This window comes from Ovis aries, chromosome 3 (assembly GCF_016772045.2).
Source record: "Ovis aries strain OAR_USU_Benz2616 breed Rambouillet chromosome 3, ARS-UI_Ramb_v3.0, whole genome shotgun sequence".
Taxonomy (NCBI): Eukaryota; Metazoa; Chordata; class Mammalia; order Artiodactyla; family Bovidae; genus Ovis; species Ovis aries.
The window spans coordinates 204,416,390-204,432,930 of NC_056056.1; the positions used below are offsets into that span (position 1 = coordinate 204,416,390).

Consider the following 16,541-nt stretch of genomic DNA (forward strand, 5'->3'; position numbering starts at 1 on the left):
ACTTTTATTTGCATCTTAACAAATTGTGGGTAGGCATTCAGTCTGGGTGTGTGTTCTGTAGACTAGCTAAATTTTATATCCATAACTAGAGGGGTCTCTGTGAAGCTATTTTGGATTCCATAACAATTCAATAATTGGGTCCATTTCATCTTTATAAAATGAAAAAGAAGAAAATCATCCTGCCACCAAGCAGCAATACATGCCTTTTTCTGCAGCAGGTAATTGAAAATTAATGAAACAAAAATAGTATTAAGGATTGGCAGACATGCTGAGTACAGTGGAAGGCCTCCTAATTTATGTAGCAGTTAGTGAATCAGTATTGGGGGTCTTAGGGAATGGATTTATTGGAGTTGTAAGCTGCATTGATTGTGTGAAAAGCAAGAAGATCCCTACTGTCAGCCTTATTCTCACTGGCTTAGCTTCTTCCAGATTTTGCCTGATATGGATAATAATTACAGATGCATATGTGAGGATGTTTTTTCCAGATACATATTTGTCTGGTAATCTAAGTCAAAATATAGCTCACTTTTGGATAATTATGAATCAGTCAAGTATCTGGTTTGCCACCAGCCTCAACATCTTCTATTTCCTGAAGATAGCCAATTATTCCCACTGCATTTTTCTCTGGCTGAAGGGTCACATCAACAGGGTTCTTCTCCTTTTCATGGGGTCTTTGCTTATTTCATGGTTATTTGCTTTTCCAAGCATTGCAAAGCCTAGTATTAATGATATTATGAAGAACAGAAGCTCAACCTGGCTGATCGCCCTGCATAAAAGGGAATACTTGACAAATCATATTCTGCTCAATATTGGAGTCATTCTTGTCTTTGTGCTATGCCTGATTACATGTTTCTTATTAATCACTTCCCTTTGGAGACACAACAGAAAGATGCAATTGAATGCCACAGGATTCAGAGATCCCAGCACTGAAGCACATATCAAAGCAATGAAGACTTTGGTGTCTTTTATCATCCTCTTTATCTTGTATTTTGTAGGCACTGCCATACAAATATCAAGTAGTACTATGCCTGAAAACAACCTGTTGCTCATTATTGGTATAACAACCAGACTCCTCTATCCCTGTGGACACTCGTTGATCCTAATTCTAGGAAACAGGAAGCTGAAGCAAGACTTTTTGAGGGTACTGAAGCCATTAAAGTGCTGGGGAAAAGAGAAACTTCTTAGAATTCCATGACGGGCTTGGGAAGAAATGGATGTTGCAAGAAAGTAATCTAGTGATGAAATTCCTGAAAATCTGTTTCACTTTCTGCTTTCTTGCAGTGGTTTTAACTGTGTTTTGAACATAACTAAAATCTTACAAAATGATTTTGACTACATCTCAAGGGATGTCACTTTTCAATGAGATTTTAATCCCATATACAAATTAAGTGGCTCAGGGAGCTTCCTTCTCTTGCCAGTGGTTTCTCCCAATCATCAACCTCAGACCGAAAATTACTTGGAGATTATTTACTATAAAGATGTTGCTGGTAGGAGTAAGTCTCTAAAATAAGATTTCTATTTGTGTTTTAATTGAATTCCCTGAAGCAATGATAGTCCTTCACCAAAAATAACTCAATGAATTATTATTATTATATTAATTCTCTTACTTATTTTAATGCCCACATTTTTCTAGATTTGTCAAGTAAGAACTACTTCAAATCATCTCTTGTGTTCTTTTGACATGTCCCATTCTTTCATGTTTCCTTACATTCTTTCAAACCAAAACATTTCAGGCTCACTTTGTGCTTTTCCTCACCCAGCCCTGGATTTGTTATTTCTGCAAGAAGTCTTCGTTTATTTGAGGGAACAAGGGCATTAGAAAACAAAACTTTTGTTGTATACAAACATTACACACACCTACTTACTTCTTTCTCCCTCTTTGCCTCTGTCTATGTATCTTTCTAATTGTAATGTATGATGCATCTATGCTGATGTTAATTATAATTAGAAAATTTCAATTAAAAACCACAAGCTTTCTTCTTGCTGCTGCTGCTAAGCTGCTTCAGTCGTGTCCGACTCTGTGTGACCCCATAGACGGCAGTCCACCAGGCTCCTCCATTCCTGGGATTCTCCAGGCAAGAATACTGGAGTGGGTTGTCATTTCCTTCTCCAATGCATTAAAGTGAAAAGTGAGAATGAAGTTGCTCAGTCATGTCCAACCCTTAGTGACCCCATGAACTGCAGCCTACCCAGCTCCTCCGTCCCTGGGATTCTCCAGGCAAGAATACTGGAGGTGGGTTGCCATTTCCTTCTCCAAAGCTTCCTTCTTACCATGTTTCAAATCCTCTTTTTAACCATGAAAGATATGGCTCTTATTTGTTCAGTTAAAGGTCTGTCTAGTCAGAGCTATGGTTTTTCCAGTAGTCATGTACGGATGTGAGAGTTGGACTATAAAGAAAGCTGAGCGCCGTAGAAATGATGCTTTTGAACTTGGTGTTGGGGAAGACTCTTGAGAGTCCCTTGGACTGCAAGGAGATCCAATGAGTCCATCCTAAAGGAAAGCAGTCCTGAATATTCATTGGAAGGACTGATGTTGAAGCTGAAACTCCAATACTTTGGCCAACTGACGCGAAGAACTGACTTATTTGAAAAGACCCTGATGATGGACAAGATTGAAGGCAGGAGGAGAAGGGGATGACAGAGGACAAGATGGTTGGATGGCATCACCAACTCAATGGACATGAGTTTGAGTAAACTCCAGGAGTTGGTGGTGGACAGCAAGACCTGGTGTGCTGCAGTCCATGGGGTTGCGAAGAGTTGGACACAACTGAGCAACTGAACTGAACTCTTTGGTTTATTTACTCATTCATTCAGTCCTAACATACACTACACGTAGTTTCTGGCTTGTTAACTTTATCTCTTCTAGAAGGAAAAGAAAGGAGGAAGGAAGGAAAGAAGAAAGTAAGAGCGACAGAAAGGGAGAATGAAAGAAAGAAGAAATGAAGGGAGAAAGGAAAGAAGTGGGGGGAGAAAAGGGAGAAAGGATGGGGAAGAAAACACTATTAACTGTAGTTCAGTACTTTGTTGCAGCTCATATATGACCATATCAGGGCATAAATTCAAAATGCGGTGTTCCAAAGTAACTTTGGTAAGTTCTCTTTCTTTCCTTTTAGCATGATTATATTATTCATTTGAAAAAGTTAAATTTGTTTGTGATGGTAGTTTGTTTTTTCCCCCTGCCTGTATTTTATATTTTTAATGTCAAATAATAACATCATCTTTAAGAGTCAAAAATATACAAAAGGCATATTGAGACTGTGATCATTCACACTCATAACTTTCATTTCATTTTAAATTACTCAGTATTAATTATCAATCTCATTCATTTCTGCTTTCTTCCTCCCAATTTTATTTTTGAAAAAAATAAGCAAGTAAGTGTGTATTAAATTTTTCCATATTCCTTATATGAAGAATAGTTTGCACAATGCTTTTTTCACTTTACAATATGTAAGAAATCATGGCATCCAGTTGTGAAATTACTTCTCATTCTTTTTCACACCTTCGTAGTACTCCATTGTCTGAATGCACCAGAGTTGATCCAACAGGTTCTGTGTTTATGCTTGTTTGTTTCTGATATTTTGCAATTACAAACAGTAGTGCTATGAGTAGTTTTGTACATATGTATTTATTGATTCTGACCCCCCAATTCTGATGTATAGGAATCTTTCCAACTTCACCAAGCAATTATTTCAACTCTGAACTTACCTATCTGAAGGGCATCAGATTCCATAGGTTACGGGCTCAGTCTCACAAGACTATCCTCACTTCAGATGCCAGTTGTAAGCTCAGGTTATTACCTGTGCTTTTGACTTATTGGCTATAAATTGGAGATTCCAACAACCCTTCTCTTGGATTTGATTAATTTCCTAGAGTGGCTCATGGAATTCAAAAGACATGTGTACTCACTAGATTACTGGTTTATTACAGAAAATATTAAAAGAAGTGAATCAGCAAAGCAATGAAAAGATCCCAGCTTCACTCTGTCTCCTTATGGAGATTTGTGGTGGTCCTGGCATTAGTATGAGAGCTTTCTGGAAAAATTTTACAGAAGGCCTAATTATGGAGTGATAATTTAAGACTTGACTAAAATCACTTTATGAAGAAAAATAGTCATGTTAAATGTGAAAATATTGAACAAGAATCCTGGCAGATCATAGCAAGGAAGGAAGAGAGTTGAAATATGCAGAGTCTGAGATGTCAGTCTCACGAGGATTACTTTTGAAAGAGGAGAGAGAAACAAAGAATGGAGAAATGCCCTAGAGAAGCTGAGTGACAAAAGAAAAAGAGAAGAAGGGGACATTTAAGATTATGCAAGAGAAGAAAAACTGAACAATGCACAGCTTATTCACCCTACTGCCAAAAGACAGGCTTCTGCGGCTGTACAGTAGAGCAGTGAGAATAAATGAAATACAATTATATGTAAACATACAGATGAATCTTACAAACTGGATGTGAATGAAAGAAACTAAATTTATGTTCTCTGTGAGTTTAAACATATAAATATAAAAGAGCAGGAGGCTGTATGGTTGTAACTAGAAGGGGCTTGAGGTTGTCTTCTGGGGAGTTGATTGTGTCTGTTTCTTGGTCTGGGGTGTGGTTATAGGAATGCACGCAGTTCGTAAAAAATCATGAAGCCCCTCATTTAAAATTTTATTAAATGTTAGCAGTAGTGTTAGTCACTCAGTTGTGTCTGACTTTTTGCAACCCCATGAACTATAGTCCACCAAGTTCCTCTGTCCATGGGATTCTCCAGGCAAGAACACTGGAGTGGGTTGCCGTGCCCTCCTCCAGGGGATCTTCTGAACCCAAGTCTCCTGGATTGCAGGCAGATTGTTTACTCTCTGGGCCACCAAGGAAGTCCTGTTATTAAATGTTAAGTGTTTGTTAATTACTTTTTCAACAATAGAAGCACTGGTTTAGTTTCCCAGGACTGCTGTAAAAAATTATCACAAATTTGCCTCCTTCAAAAAACAGAAATTTACTGTTCACAGTTCTGGAGTCTAGAGGTCTGAAATGAAGAAATTAGTAGGAATCTCTGAAGGCTCTACAGAAGAATTCTTTCTTGCCTCTTCCATCTTCTGATGCACTTAGGCATTCTTTTGATGGTAGCAATAGTAACTCCAATCCTGCCTTCATCTTAAATATTCTCCTTTCTGTATGTTGAAACTTCCTCTCCCTTCTCTTCTAAGGACACCAATCATTATGTTTAGATTCTGATTCCAAACTACATCTGCAAAGCCTTCTTTGCCAAATAAGAACCCATTCACAGATACAAGGGGTTAGCTCTTGGTCATACCTTTTGCTGGGGATACACAATTCAACCTACTACATTATCCTATTAAGATCTGGAACTTTACATGGATGACTAAATGGGGTCAGTAGTTTCCTCCTTGAAATTTGCTTCTAGCTTCCAAAATTCTAATCTACTCAGATGAGACCTGAGAATGTCGTCAGGTTGGAAGGTCAGTGAGAACAGGAGAGAACACAGAAGAAAGCAAACAGTTCTGGGAAGAAAGAGCATCTTCCTATTTTTCTTCTTATATGCTTTGGACGTAAGATCCTAGTCAATCTGGAATTTTGTGGCCTAGGAGTGAGGAGGTGTAGAGCTCAGGCCTATCAAGATTTGCCAGAAATAGGAAAGCCTTTAGGTCAGATACATTAATAAAAAGTTTGTAAAGCTGGGCATGGTATTTATATCCTTTAAGGATACTGAATTAAAATTATAGCCAGTTAAGAATTCAGGATCCTGGGCCATACTATCTCAGAAATCAGAATTTATAGAAATCTAGGATGGAGTTTGTTACTTTAAATTCCACCATGAATCCATTTCCTGCTTGAGGTAGAAGAAAGTGCAAAACAGTGTCATTAATCTCCTTAACTGCATCTTGGCAAACATGACTTCACCTTCAGTCAAACTCATAAATGAAGAATTCAGCCTGTGACAATGGCAAAAGAATGAATTAGTCAATGAGCTCATACTTATTTGAAGATTGCAGTTTGAAGGGTTTTCACATTTGTAAGTGCTTTTTAGGAAGATATCTATTTTTCTCATCTCATGATTGGATATTTTTTTTTTGCACTGAATCAGACTCCAAAATACAACCCTGAACAAGAGTATTCTCAACTGTTGTATCATTTTCAAAACATCCCTTGAGAGGCCTTCTATCAGCAGTGACCAGAGTAACCAGGATTTCACTTCTGCAGTCATGTCCAGTGTAATCAAAATATTTTATGATCATTGAACTGTAATAATTCATAACAGGAATTGAGAGGAATGGATCAATTGCAGGAGTACTCTGTGCTGACTTTGTCAAAAGCCAGAATAGTCCCTTGTTTGCCTTCGTCTTCACGTGGATTAGCATGATATTCATACTTCTAGATGGCATTAAACTAGTGTTCCATCTGGAAATATTAGATAGTCACCAGCCAATGGCACCCCACTCCAGTACTCTTGCCTGGAAAATCCCATGGACGGAGGAGCCTGGTGGGCTGCAGTCCATGGGGTCGCTGAGAGTCCGACATGACTGAGAGACTTCACTTTCACTTTCACGCATTGGAGAAGGAAATGGCAACCCACTCCAGTGTTCTTACCTGGAGAATCCCAGGGACGGGGGAGCCTGGTGGACCGCCGTCTATGCGGTCGCACAGAGTCGGACACGACTGAAGCGACTTAGCAGTAGTAGCAGCAGCAGGTAATAAGAGGAGTTTTTGAGTTCTCCTGGAATCTGAGAAACTCCTTAACTACTGGATATGCTGCCTGCCTCAGCGTCTTCTACTTCCTCAAGCTATCTAGTTTGTCCCACCCCTTCTTTCTCTGGCTAAAGTGCAGAAGAGATAGAGTTTTTTTCACCATTATGTTGCAATTCTGTCTCTCTTTGATTTTTAATCTTCTGAGCATAAAATTTATACTTTTGTGTTCAGCAAGCATTTAGAAAAGGAAAGTCTTAACTTGAAAAAAAGGTTTGCATAAAAATCAGTATCACATTAAAAAAATAAAAATAAATAATAAAAATAATAAAAAAAATAAAAATAAATAAAAATTAAAAAATCAGTATCACAGCAGTCAAGTTCTCTTCAGCCTTGGATCTCTCATTCCCTGGTCTGTATCACTCATTATATTTTTCCTGTTACTCTTTTCCTTATGGGGACATACCAAGCAGATGACACGCCATAACGCAGACCCCCGGGACTTCAGCACAGGGGTTCATTGAGAGCTAAAAGTACTTCAGCTCCTTTCATCATTTTCTGAGTTGTGCACTATTTGGTTGCTCTTATGTTGTTGTTGTTCAGTCACTCAGTTGTGTCCGACTCTGTGGCCCCATGGACTGCAGCACAAGCAGGGAAGCCTCCCTGTCCTTCACCATCTCCCAGAGATTGCTCAAACTCATGTCCATTGAGTTGGTGATGGCATCCAACCATCTCAACCTCTGTCATCCCCTTCTCCTCCCACCTCCAATCTTTCCCAGCATCAGGGGCTTTTCTAATGAGTTGACTCTTCTCATGAGGTGGCCAAAGAGTTGGAGTGTCAGCTTCAGCATCAGTCATTCCAATGAACATTCAGGACTGATTTCCTTTAGGAGTGACTCGTTCAATCTCTTTGCAGTCCAAGGGACATTCAAGAATTTTCTCCAACACCACATTTCAAAGCATCATTTCTTTGGTACTCAGCCTTCTTTATGGTCCAACTCTCACATCCATACATGACTACTGGAAAAATCATAGCTTTGACTATACAGACCTTTGTTGATAAAATAATGTCTCTGCTTTTTAATACTCTGTCTGGGTTTGTCATAGCTTTTCTTCCAAGGATCAAGCTTCTTTTAATTTAATGGCGGCAGTCACCATCAGCAGTGATTTCAGAGCCCAAGAAAATGAAGTCTATCACTGTTTCCATTGTTATATTATGCCTTTATTTTAGATTAGTGCTATTTCAATCTAGAAGATGAAATTGCTTGTATTGTTGTTAACACTGTAGCATTCCTCTATCATTGAATTCATCCTTTTGTTTTTACTCTGGGGAATGGGAAACAAAACAGACTTCTGTGAATGTGCTAAGGCAAGCTGGATCTTGCATCAAGAGAATGTAATCCTTCACTGGATGGAGGAACTGGAGGGCAACCATTTATGTTCTGAAGAAAACAACTCAGTGAGAGTCTCCAGTGTTCCTCCACTGGTTTCGTATAATATAATATGAATATACGATGTACAGGGAGGCCTGGTGTGCCGCAATTCATGGGTTCACAAAGAGTCAGACATGACTGAGCGACTGAACTGAACTGAACTGAAACCTCTTTTATTAGTTCTTGATTTTGTTATTGTAAGTAGTCTGCTACACTGCTTTATGACACATTTTATTAATTAAGTTTTTAAGGAAGTGAAAAAAATGTATTGTATGAAGGGTAAATTTTAAATAAATCTACTTAGTCAGTGGGTCATGTACTTTACTATTGAATACAAAGAATTATAAAGAAATATATGATTTTAATTGTAGCATAAACAAAATAAAAACGTATGTTTTCTTAATCTTCTTGTTTAATAGAAATAGCAAAGTTTCTGAGAGTGACAGTGAGGCATTGGTGCCAATAATGAGAAATGTTTAATCAGTCTGAAAGAAAATCTGCTATTAGGAAAGTAAAAAAATATAAGATAACTTAAAAAATTCAGAAAATATTCCAAATATGTCGTGCTATAAATTAAGGGGCAAACTGTAAAGTTTCAAACCTAAACTAGTAGCTTGAGACCCTGGCAACATCTGTGTCCTTACACTGATCTGTGTCCCACTTCCGCGACTGAAGCCTTTATGCTTTGACCCAGGGGTGTGTGTTAGTTGCTCAGTCATGTCCGACTCCTTGTGGCCCCATGGACTGTACCTACTCTTTATCCCCTACATCTCCTCATGCATCGTAGCCATAAACTTAATCACTGCCAGGAAAAGCCTCTGCATAATCCTCCTAGGAGATATTTTTGAATATCATATTATCTATAGGACTACAGGAACTCATCTTTAGGAATAAACAAAAACCTGAATTTATGTTAACAGTGACAGTGGAAAGACATCCAAATGTCTGCTGTCAATACACTCGCATCCTGGGAACTCTGGCCTTGGAAGAACAATGACTGCAGCCTGGGGCATTTTCTCACCAGCCTTTTCCATAACTGCAAATTGAAGCAATCTTACATCTAAGGTGGGGTCTTTGTGTGTGTCTAGAATTTAAGAGGTGTCAGATAATAGCAAGGCAGCAGAGACGGTTTTGAAGAAATAGTTAGCGAGGTAGCCAAGAGCATTGAACTGAGTAAACTGTGGGAGGGTCCCTTAGAGAACATTACAGAAACTTGATGGGATGAAGCGTTATTCCTAGGCTCTGTTATTCTAAATTAATGCTCTATATGACATGGAGGTAGTTGATCCCATAGGAGTAAAACACCCCCAAACTATTTCTCTGGAGGAGACTGGGTTACATTTAGTCTGGCACCTGTCACATGTATCTTAGAAGCTCCTGAAAACAGAGAGATAACACTGTTCCCCTATTGGAACTGCCAGAGGAACTGACTCTGTCCAGCCTTCCTGGATTGCTGGGTAGAAAGTTAATTATCTGTCTAGGCTGATAACTGAAGGATAATCTTGCAAAACTGAAAAGTAAGCTAATCCAAAATCCACTCAGTAGAATCATGGGGAAATTGCAGGTTTAATTTGAAGTCTTACTGTTTAAGATTGAGTAAGCAAATGAAAAGAAAAGACAAAAATACTGAAACCCATATACAGCACAGAGGTAAATGTAAAACACAACTTTAAAAAAGAGTAACTGCAGAGAGCAGAAATTCTTGAGTAATATGTGCTGAATGCTGCTGCTCAGTTGCTTCAGTCGTGTCCAACTCTGTGCAGCCCCATAGATGGCAGCCCACCAGGCTCAGCCGTCCCTGGGATTCTCCAGGCAAGAACACTGGATTGGGTTGCCATTTCCTTCTCCAGTGCATGAAAGTGAAAAGTGAAAGTGAAGTCGCTCAGTCGTGTCCAACTCTTAGCAACCCCATGGGCTGCAGCCCACCAGGTTCCTCCATCCATGGGATTTTCCAGGCAATAGTACTGGAGTGGGATGCCATTGCCTTCTATTCCCCAACAAATTCAAGGAAACAATTCTATGAAAGAAGAGAGAAAATATAAGATAACAAAAATCAAAACATAGAAACTGAAATTGCAAAGGGGCAAACGAGAAAAATAAAGAAGCTGAAAGAAATAAGAGGGCATTCTTGGCACTAAACACATGGTAAAAGAAATTTTAAAGCAATACATTATGATAATAGTTATCAATTTTACAGATGAAGTTTCAAAAATAAATTAAACCATTTAGAATATTAAGATTAATAAAGAAGCATTTTTAGGCATGAAGTTGCAGTTAAACACTATTGACTTTGTATAGAGTGTTTTTTTCATCCAAAGATATTCAAAAATATTGATCAGTTACCAGTTTATAAAACAAAATTAACTGTTACACTTCAGCTCAGTTGCTCAGTTGTATCTGACTCTTCGCAGCCCCATAAACCGCAGCACTCCAGGCCTCCCTGTCCATTACCAGTTCCCAGAGTCCACCCAAACTCCATGTCCATTGAGTTGGTGATGCCATCCAACCATCTCATCCTCTGTCGTCCCCTGCTCCTCCTGCCCTCAATCTTTCTCAAAGCATCAGGGTCTTTTCCAGTGAATCAGCTCTTCATATCAGGTGGCCAAACTATTGGAGTTTGAGTTTCAACATCAGTCCTTCCAACTAGCAAACCAGGACTGATCTCCTTTAGGATGGACTGGTTGGGTCTTCTTGCAGTCCAAGGGACTCTCAAGAGTCTTCTCCAACACCACAGTTCAAGAGCATCAATTCTTCAGCGCTCAGCTTTCTTCACAGTTCAGTTCTCACATCCATATATGACCACTGGAAAAATGATAGCCTTGACTAGATGGACCTTTGCTGGCAAAGTAATGTCTCTGCTTTTGAATATGCTGCCTAGGTTGGTCATAACTTTCCTTCCAAAGACTAAGCGTCTTTTAAGTTCATGGCTGCAGTCACCATCTGCAGTGATTTTGGAGCCCCCAAAAATAAAATCAGCCACTATTTCCACTGTTTCCCCATCTATTTCCCATGAATTGATGGGACCAGATGCCATGATCTTCGTTTTCTGAATGTTGAGATTTAAGCCAACTTTTTCACTCTTCTCTTTCACTTTCATCAAGAGGTTCTTTGGTTCTTCTTCACTTACTGCCACAAGGGTGGTGTCATCTGCATATCTGAAGTTATTGATATTTCTCCTGGCAATCTTGATTCCAGCTTGTGCTTCCTCCAGCCCAGTGTTTCTCATGAGGTACTCTGCATATAAGTTAAATAAGCAGAGTGACAATATACAGCCTTGATGTACTCCTTTTCCTATTTGGAACCAGTCTGTTGTTCCATGTCCAGTTCTAACTGTTGCTTCCTGATCTACATACAGATTTCTCAGGAGCAGGTCAGGTGGTCTGGTATTCCCATATCTTTCAGAATTTTCCACAGTTTATAGTGATCCACACAGTCAAAGGCTTTGGCATAGTCAATAAAGCAGAAATAGATGTTTCTCTGGAGCTCTCTACCTTTTTCCATGACCCAGCAGATGTTGGCAATAATCTCTGGTTCCTCTGCCTTTTCTAAAACCAGCTTAAACATCTGGAAGTTCACAGTTCATGTATTGCTGAAGCCTGGCTTGGAGAATTTTGAGCATTACTTTACTAGTGTGTGAGATGAGTGCAATTGTGGGGTAGTTTGAGCATTCTTTGGCATTGCCTTTCTTTGGGGTTGGAATGAAAACTGACCTTTTCCAGTCCTCTGTCCACAGCTGAGTTTTCCAAATTTGCTGGCATATTGAGCACAACACTTTCACAGCATCATCTTTCAGGATTTGAAAGAGCTCAACTGGAATGCCATCACCTCCACTAGCTTTGTTTGTAGTGATGCTACACTTCGCTCACCCCCAAAACCTAGAAATATTAAGAATACATTCTTTGACATAACAATCTATAAATCAAGTGAATACAGAATGTATTTGTGCCTTTTTGTATACTCTTAATATAAGAACATTTAATATTTCAATAAATACTTAATTAAAATCTTTATTGACTAAAATTTTGTTGAATGAATACCATAATCTTTCTTGAATTCTTTTAAGACAATGCACAGAAATATACTAAAACCATAAATACTTTAGTATATATTTGTTGTTGAGTTGCTAAGTCATGCCCAAGTCTAACGTTACTCTATGGACTGTAGCCTGCCAGGCTCCTCTGTCCATGGAGTTCTCCAAGCCAGAATACTGGAGTAGGTTGCCATTTCCTTCTCTAGGGGATCTTCCCAATCCAGGGATCAAACCTATGTCTCTTGCTTGGCAGGGAGCTTCTTTATTCTTATTGAAATATTTGGATAGATTCAGCTATTTAATGAAATATTAAAGCTCTTTTGTAAAGGCTTTCTAGGTAATTTCTAGGTTTCTGCATAGAACAGGACTCTCTTGAATATTTTTAATAGCTTATTAAAATTTTTCCCTTCTGAAGTAATCTGATGCTTAAGATTTATTTACCATGAAAATGTTGTCTGCTTTGCATGAAATTTTGGTTCCTGGTGAAATGGAAATTCTCTTTATGCTAGTATGTGACATTTACAATTTAGTTTGTGTGGTGACACTGAAAGTGAGCTTTCCTTGAAAAGACAATAGAGAAAACCTAAGGACTTTGGTAAAGACGCTAAAATAAAATCTCTTTTACCCTGAAAAAGTGAAACTATTCAAATAACTTAACATAAATTATGGAAATAGATATAAAGGTGCATAGCTTAAAGAAATGAGATATTTTTCTGCCTATTTTCTATTTTGAATAAGGTTATGGTTTAATAAATATTGCTAGATGATTGGAAAATGTTAATATATTCAATTATATTAACATTTTATACTGAGTGATATTTCCACAGATAAAAAGAATTAGTCATTAATTGTTATTATTTCTAAGGTAATATGAAACATCATGCCTTATTATATGCAACATGAATCAACCCCTGGGAATGTGTACATATTAGCAATATTTAGGGGAGTATATTAGTCAGGAAGCTTTTGGGTATTAAGAAAATAAATCTAGTCTCAAACTAGTATAAACTATAAGAGAATTAATTACTTCATTTATGTCAGAGAAGGCAATGGCACCCCACTCCAGTACTCTTGCCTGGAACATCCCATGGACTGAGGAGCCTGGTAGGCTGCAGTCCATGGGGTCGCGAACAGTCGGACACGACTGAGCGACTTCACTTTCACTTTCACTTTTCACTTTCATGCATTGGAGAAGGAAATGGCAAACCACTCCAGTGTTCTTGACTGGAGAATCCCAGGGAAAGGGGAGCCTGGTGGGCTGCCTTCTATTGGGTCGCACAGAGTCTGATGCAACTGAAGCGACTTAGCAGCAGCAGCAGCAGGCATCTAAGGTAGAGTCAATTCCAGTCCATGACCAAAGACTGAGGTTATTTACTTCTCTATCCTGTTGACCTTAGGGTCTTCATCCTAGAGTTCCTCTCTCTGAGGGTTATAATTGCCAATGACAACTGTGTCTATTTTCTTATTCTTGCCCTGCTGGAGACAGACAACTTTTTTTTAAACCAACGATTGCAACTCCTTTATTTCAGTTTATTAAAATCAGTCAGGATTTTATTCATGGATCAGGGACACACTGCCAGCAGAATATCGTAATTTGATACCTGTATATCTTCTTTGGTGAAGTATATTAAAATCTTTGGCCCAAATATTAGTTCAGCTTCTTATCTACATTTTGTTGAGTAGTTTGAATTCTTGTTATATTCTGAATAGCAGTCATTTATTATATATGTCTTTTGCAAATATTTCCTCCTGATCTGTTACTTGTCTTTTTGTTCTCTTGACTTTATCTTTTGCAGAGCAGAATATGTTTTTAATGAAGTCAAGCTTATCAATAACATCTTTCACAGATTTTGCCTTTACTATTTTATCTTAAAAGTCATTGCCATTGCCAAGATCATCTGGGTTTTCTTCTATGTTTTCTTCTAAGAGTTTTATAATTTTGTTTGTTGCATTTTGGTCTATGATGTGCTTTGAATTAATGTTTGTGAATTATGTAAGGTATGTGACTAAATTCATTTTTTTGCATATGGATCTCCAGTTGCTCCAGCACTATTTATTGAAAAGACTATCTATGCTCCATTGTATTGCTTTTGCTCTTTGGTTGAATATCAATTGATTATATATATTGATTATATTTAATATCAATTGATTATATTTATAGGTTCTCTATTATGTTCCATTTGAGTGAAGTCACTCAGTCGTCTCCAACTCTTTGCAATCCCGTGGACTGTAGCCTACCAGCGGGCTCTGTCCATAGGATTCTCCAGGCAAGAATACTGAAGTAGGTTGCCACTTCCTTCTCCAGGGGATCTTCCTGGTTCAATTTCTGGGTCTCCCACATTGCAGGCAGATGTTTTACCCTCTGAGCCACCAAGGAAGCATGTTCTATCTATCTGCTTATTATTTTTGCCAATATCACACTGTCTTGTTTAATCCTGACCTAAGTAGTGTCAGTTCTCTGACTTGATTCTTCTCCTTCCATAGCGAGTAGGCCATTCTGGGTTTTGACTCTTCATATAAACTTTAGAATCAGTTTGTCAGTATCAACAAAATCACATGCTGAGGTTTGGGATTGCATTGAATCAATAAATCAAGTGTGGAGTAACTGACATTTTGACAATATTGAGTCTTATCTATAAACATGGACTGTTGTTAAATTTATTTAGCTCTTTTTTATTTTCATTTATCAGAGTTTTTCAGTTTTCCTTATATAGGTTTTGCATTTGTTATATTTATACCTAAGTAACTTTTTGGATGCAGTGGAAATGTTATTGTTTCTCATTTCCAATTCCATGTGTTCATTGCTAATGTATAAGAAAGCAACTGACTTTTGTATCTTAACTTTGTATCTTTCTATGTGCTTTCTATGTTGTGATAGCTGCTTATCAGTTTCAGAAATTCTTTGGTTACTCCTTTTGGATTTTCCACATAGATGATCATGCCAACTGCAAACAAAGATAGCTTTATTTCTTCCATCCAATCTGTATGCCTTTCGTTTATCTTTCTTGTTTCATTATATTTGTTAGAGTTTCCAGTACATGCTGTAAAGGGGTGCTGATAGAGGATGTATTTGCCTTGTACCTGATACTGGTAGAAACACTTTGGGTATTTCACCAGTAAGCACAGTGTTAGCTCTAGGTTTGTTGTATATAGTATTTATCAAATGGAAGATATTTCCCTCTATTCCTGGTTTACTGGGAGTTTTTATCATGTTGGATTTTGTCAGGAGCTTTTTTTACATAAACTGATACATTGTGTGATTCTTTTTCACTTGTTGATGTGATGGGTTACATTAAATAAATTTCAAATGTTGGACCAAGTTTGTATATTCAGGCTAAATCCTGGTTGTTTGTGCTATATATTTTTTATATACATTTTTGGATTTAATTGGCTCATATATGTTGAGAATTTTCACATCTATGGTCGTGAAAGATATTGGTCTTTAGTTTTCTACTAATACTTTTGTCTGTTTTTGTTATTATGGTAAGGCTGACCTTAGAATAAGTTGTAAAGTATTCCCTCTGCCATTTTCTAAATGAGACTGAAGAGAATTACTACAGTATTTCTTAAATGTTTGTTAAAATTTACCAATGGCTCTACCTGGGCTTTCTCTTTTGGAAGGTTATTAATTAGTTCTTCATTTTAATAATAGATTAAGACCTATTCACATTATTATTTCTTCTTGTGTGAGTTTTGGCAATTGGTATTTTTCAAAGAATTGATACATTTCATCTAATTTATCAAGTTTGTAGACATAGAATAGCTTGTAATACTCCCTTAAACGTCCATGGGATCAGTTGTGATAACTCTGTTTTCACTTCTGGCCTCTTTTTCTCTTAGTTAGCATGATTAAAGGCTAATCAGTTTTACTGATATTTTTTAAAGCAGCAGCTTGTGTCTACAATCTCTGCTATGCACTACTTTTGCTTTATATATCTAAACTGCCACTATTAACACAAAATAAATGACAATGTTACTGTTGACGCTGAAAAAGGTGAAGTCCAATTTTTGTTTGTACTGTGTTCAGTGTTCTGTAGGCATATATTTGGCATTCCTACTACACAATCCAGTGTAACAAATGCAAAATAGACTCTGGAGGACAAGTAGAATTCCTGAAATAGAAATTTTTATTTGCATCTTAACAAATAGTGGTCAGGCATTTAGTCTGGTCACACATTCTGTAGACTAGCTAAATTTTATACACATAACTGGAGGGGTCTGTGTGAAGGTATTTTGGATTCCATCCCAAGGCAGTAATTCAGGGGCATTTTAAGTCTTTATGAAATGAAAGAGAAGAAATTCATTCTACCATCAAGCAGCAATATATACTTCATTTTGCATCAGGTAGTTTAAAATTGATGGAACAGAAAAAATATTAGGGATTGGCAGAC

The 16,541-nt window shown here is 37.7% G+C and overlaps 1 protein-coding gene across 1 annotated transcript; it reads left to right on the forward strand.

Moving 5' to 3' along the window:
- The first annotated feature begins 265 nt into the window (after nucleotides 1–265).
- LOC101115110 (taste receptor type 2 member 10) lies at nucleotides 266–1,195 on the forward strand. Its single transcript, XM_004006861.4, has one exon. The coding sequence runs from the start codon at nucleotides 266–268 to the stop codon at nucleotides 1,193–1,195; it is 930 nt and encodes a 309-aa protein (XP_004006910.2).
- Nucleotides 1,196–16,541: the final 15,346 nt, after the last annotated feature.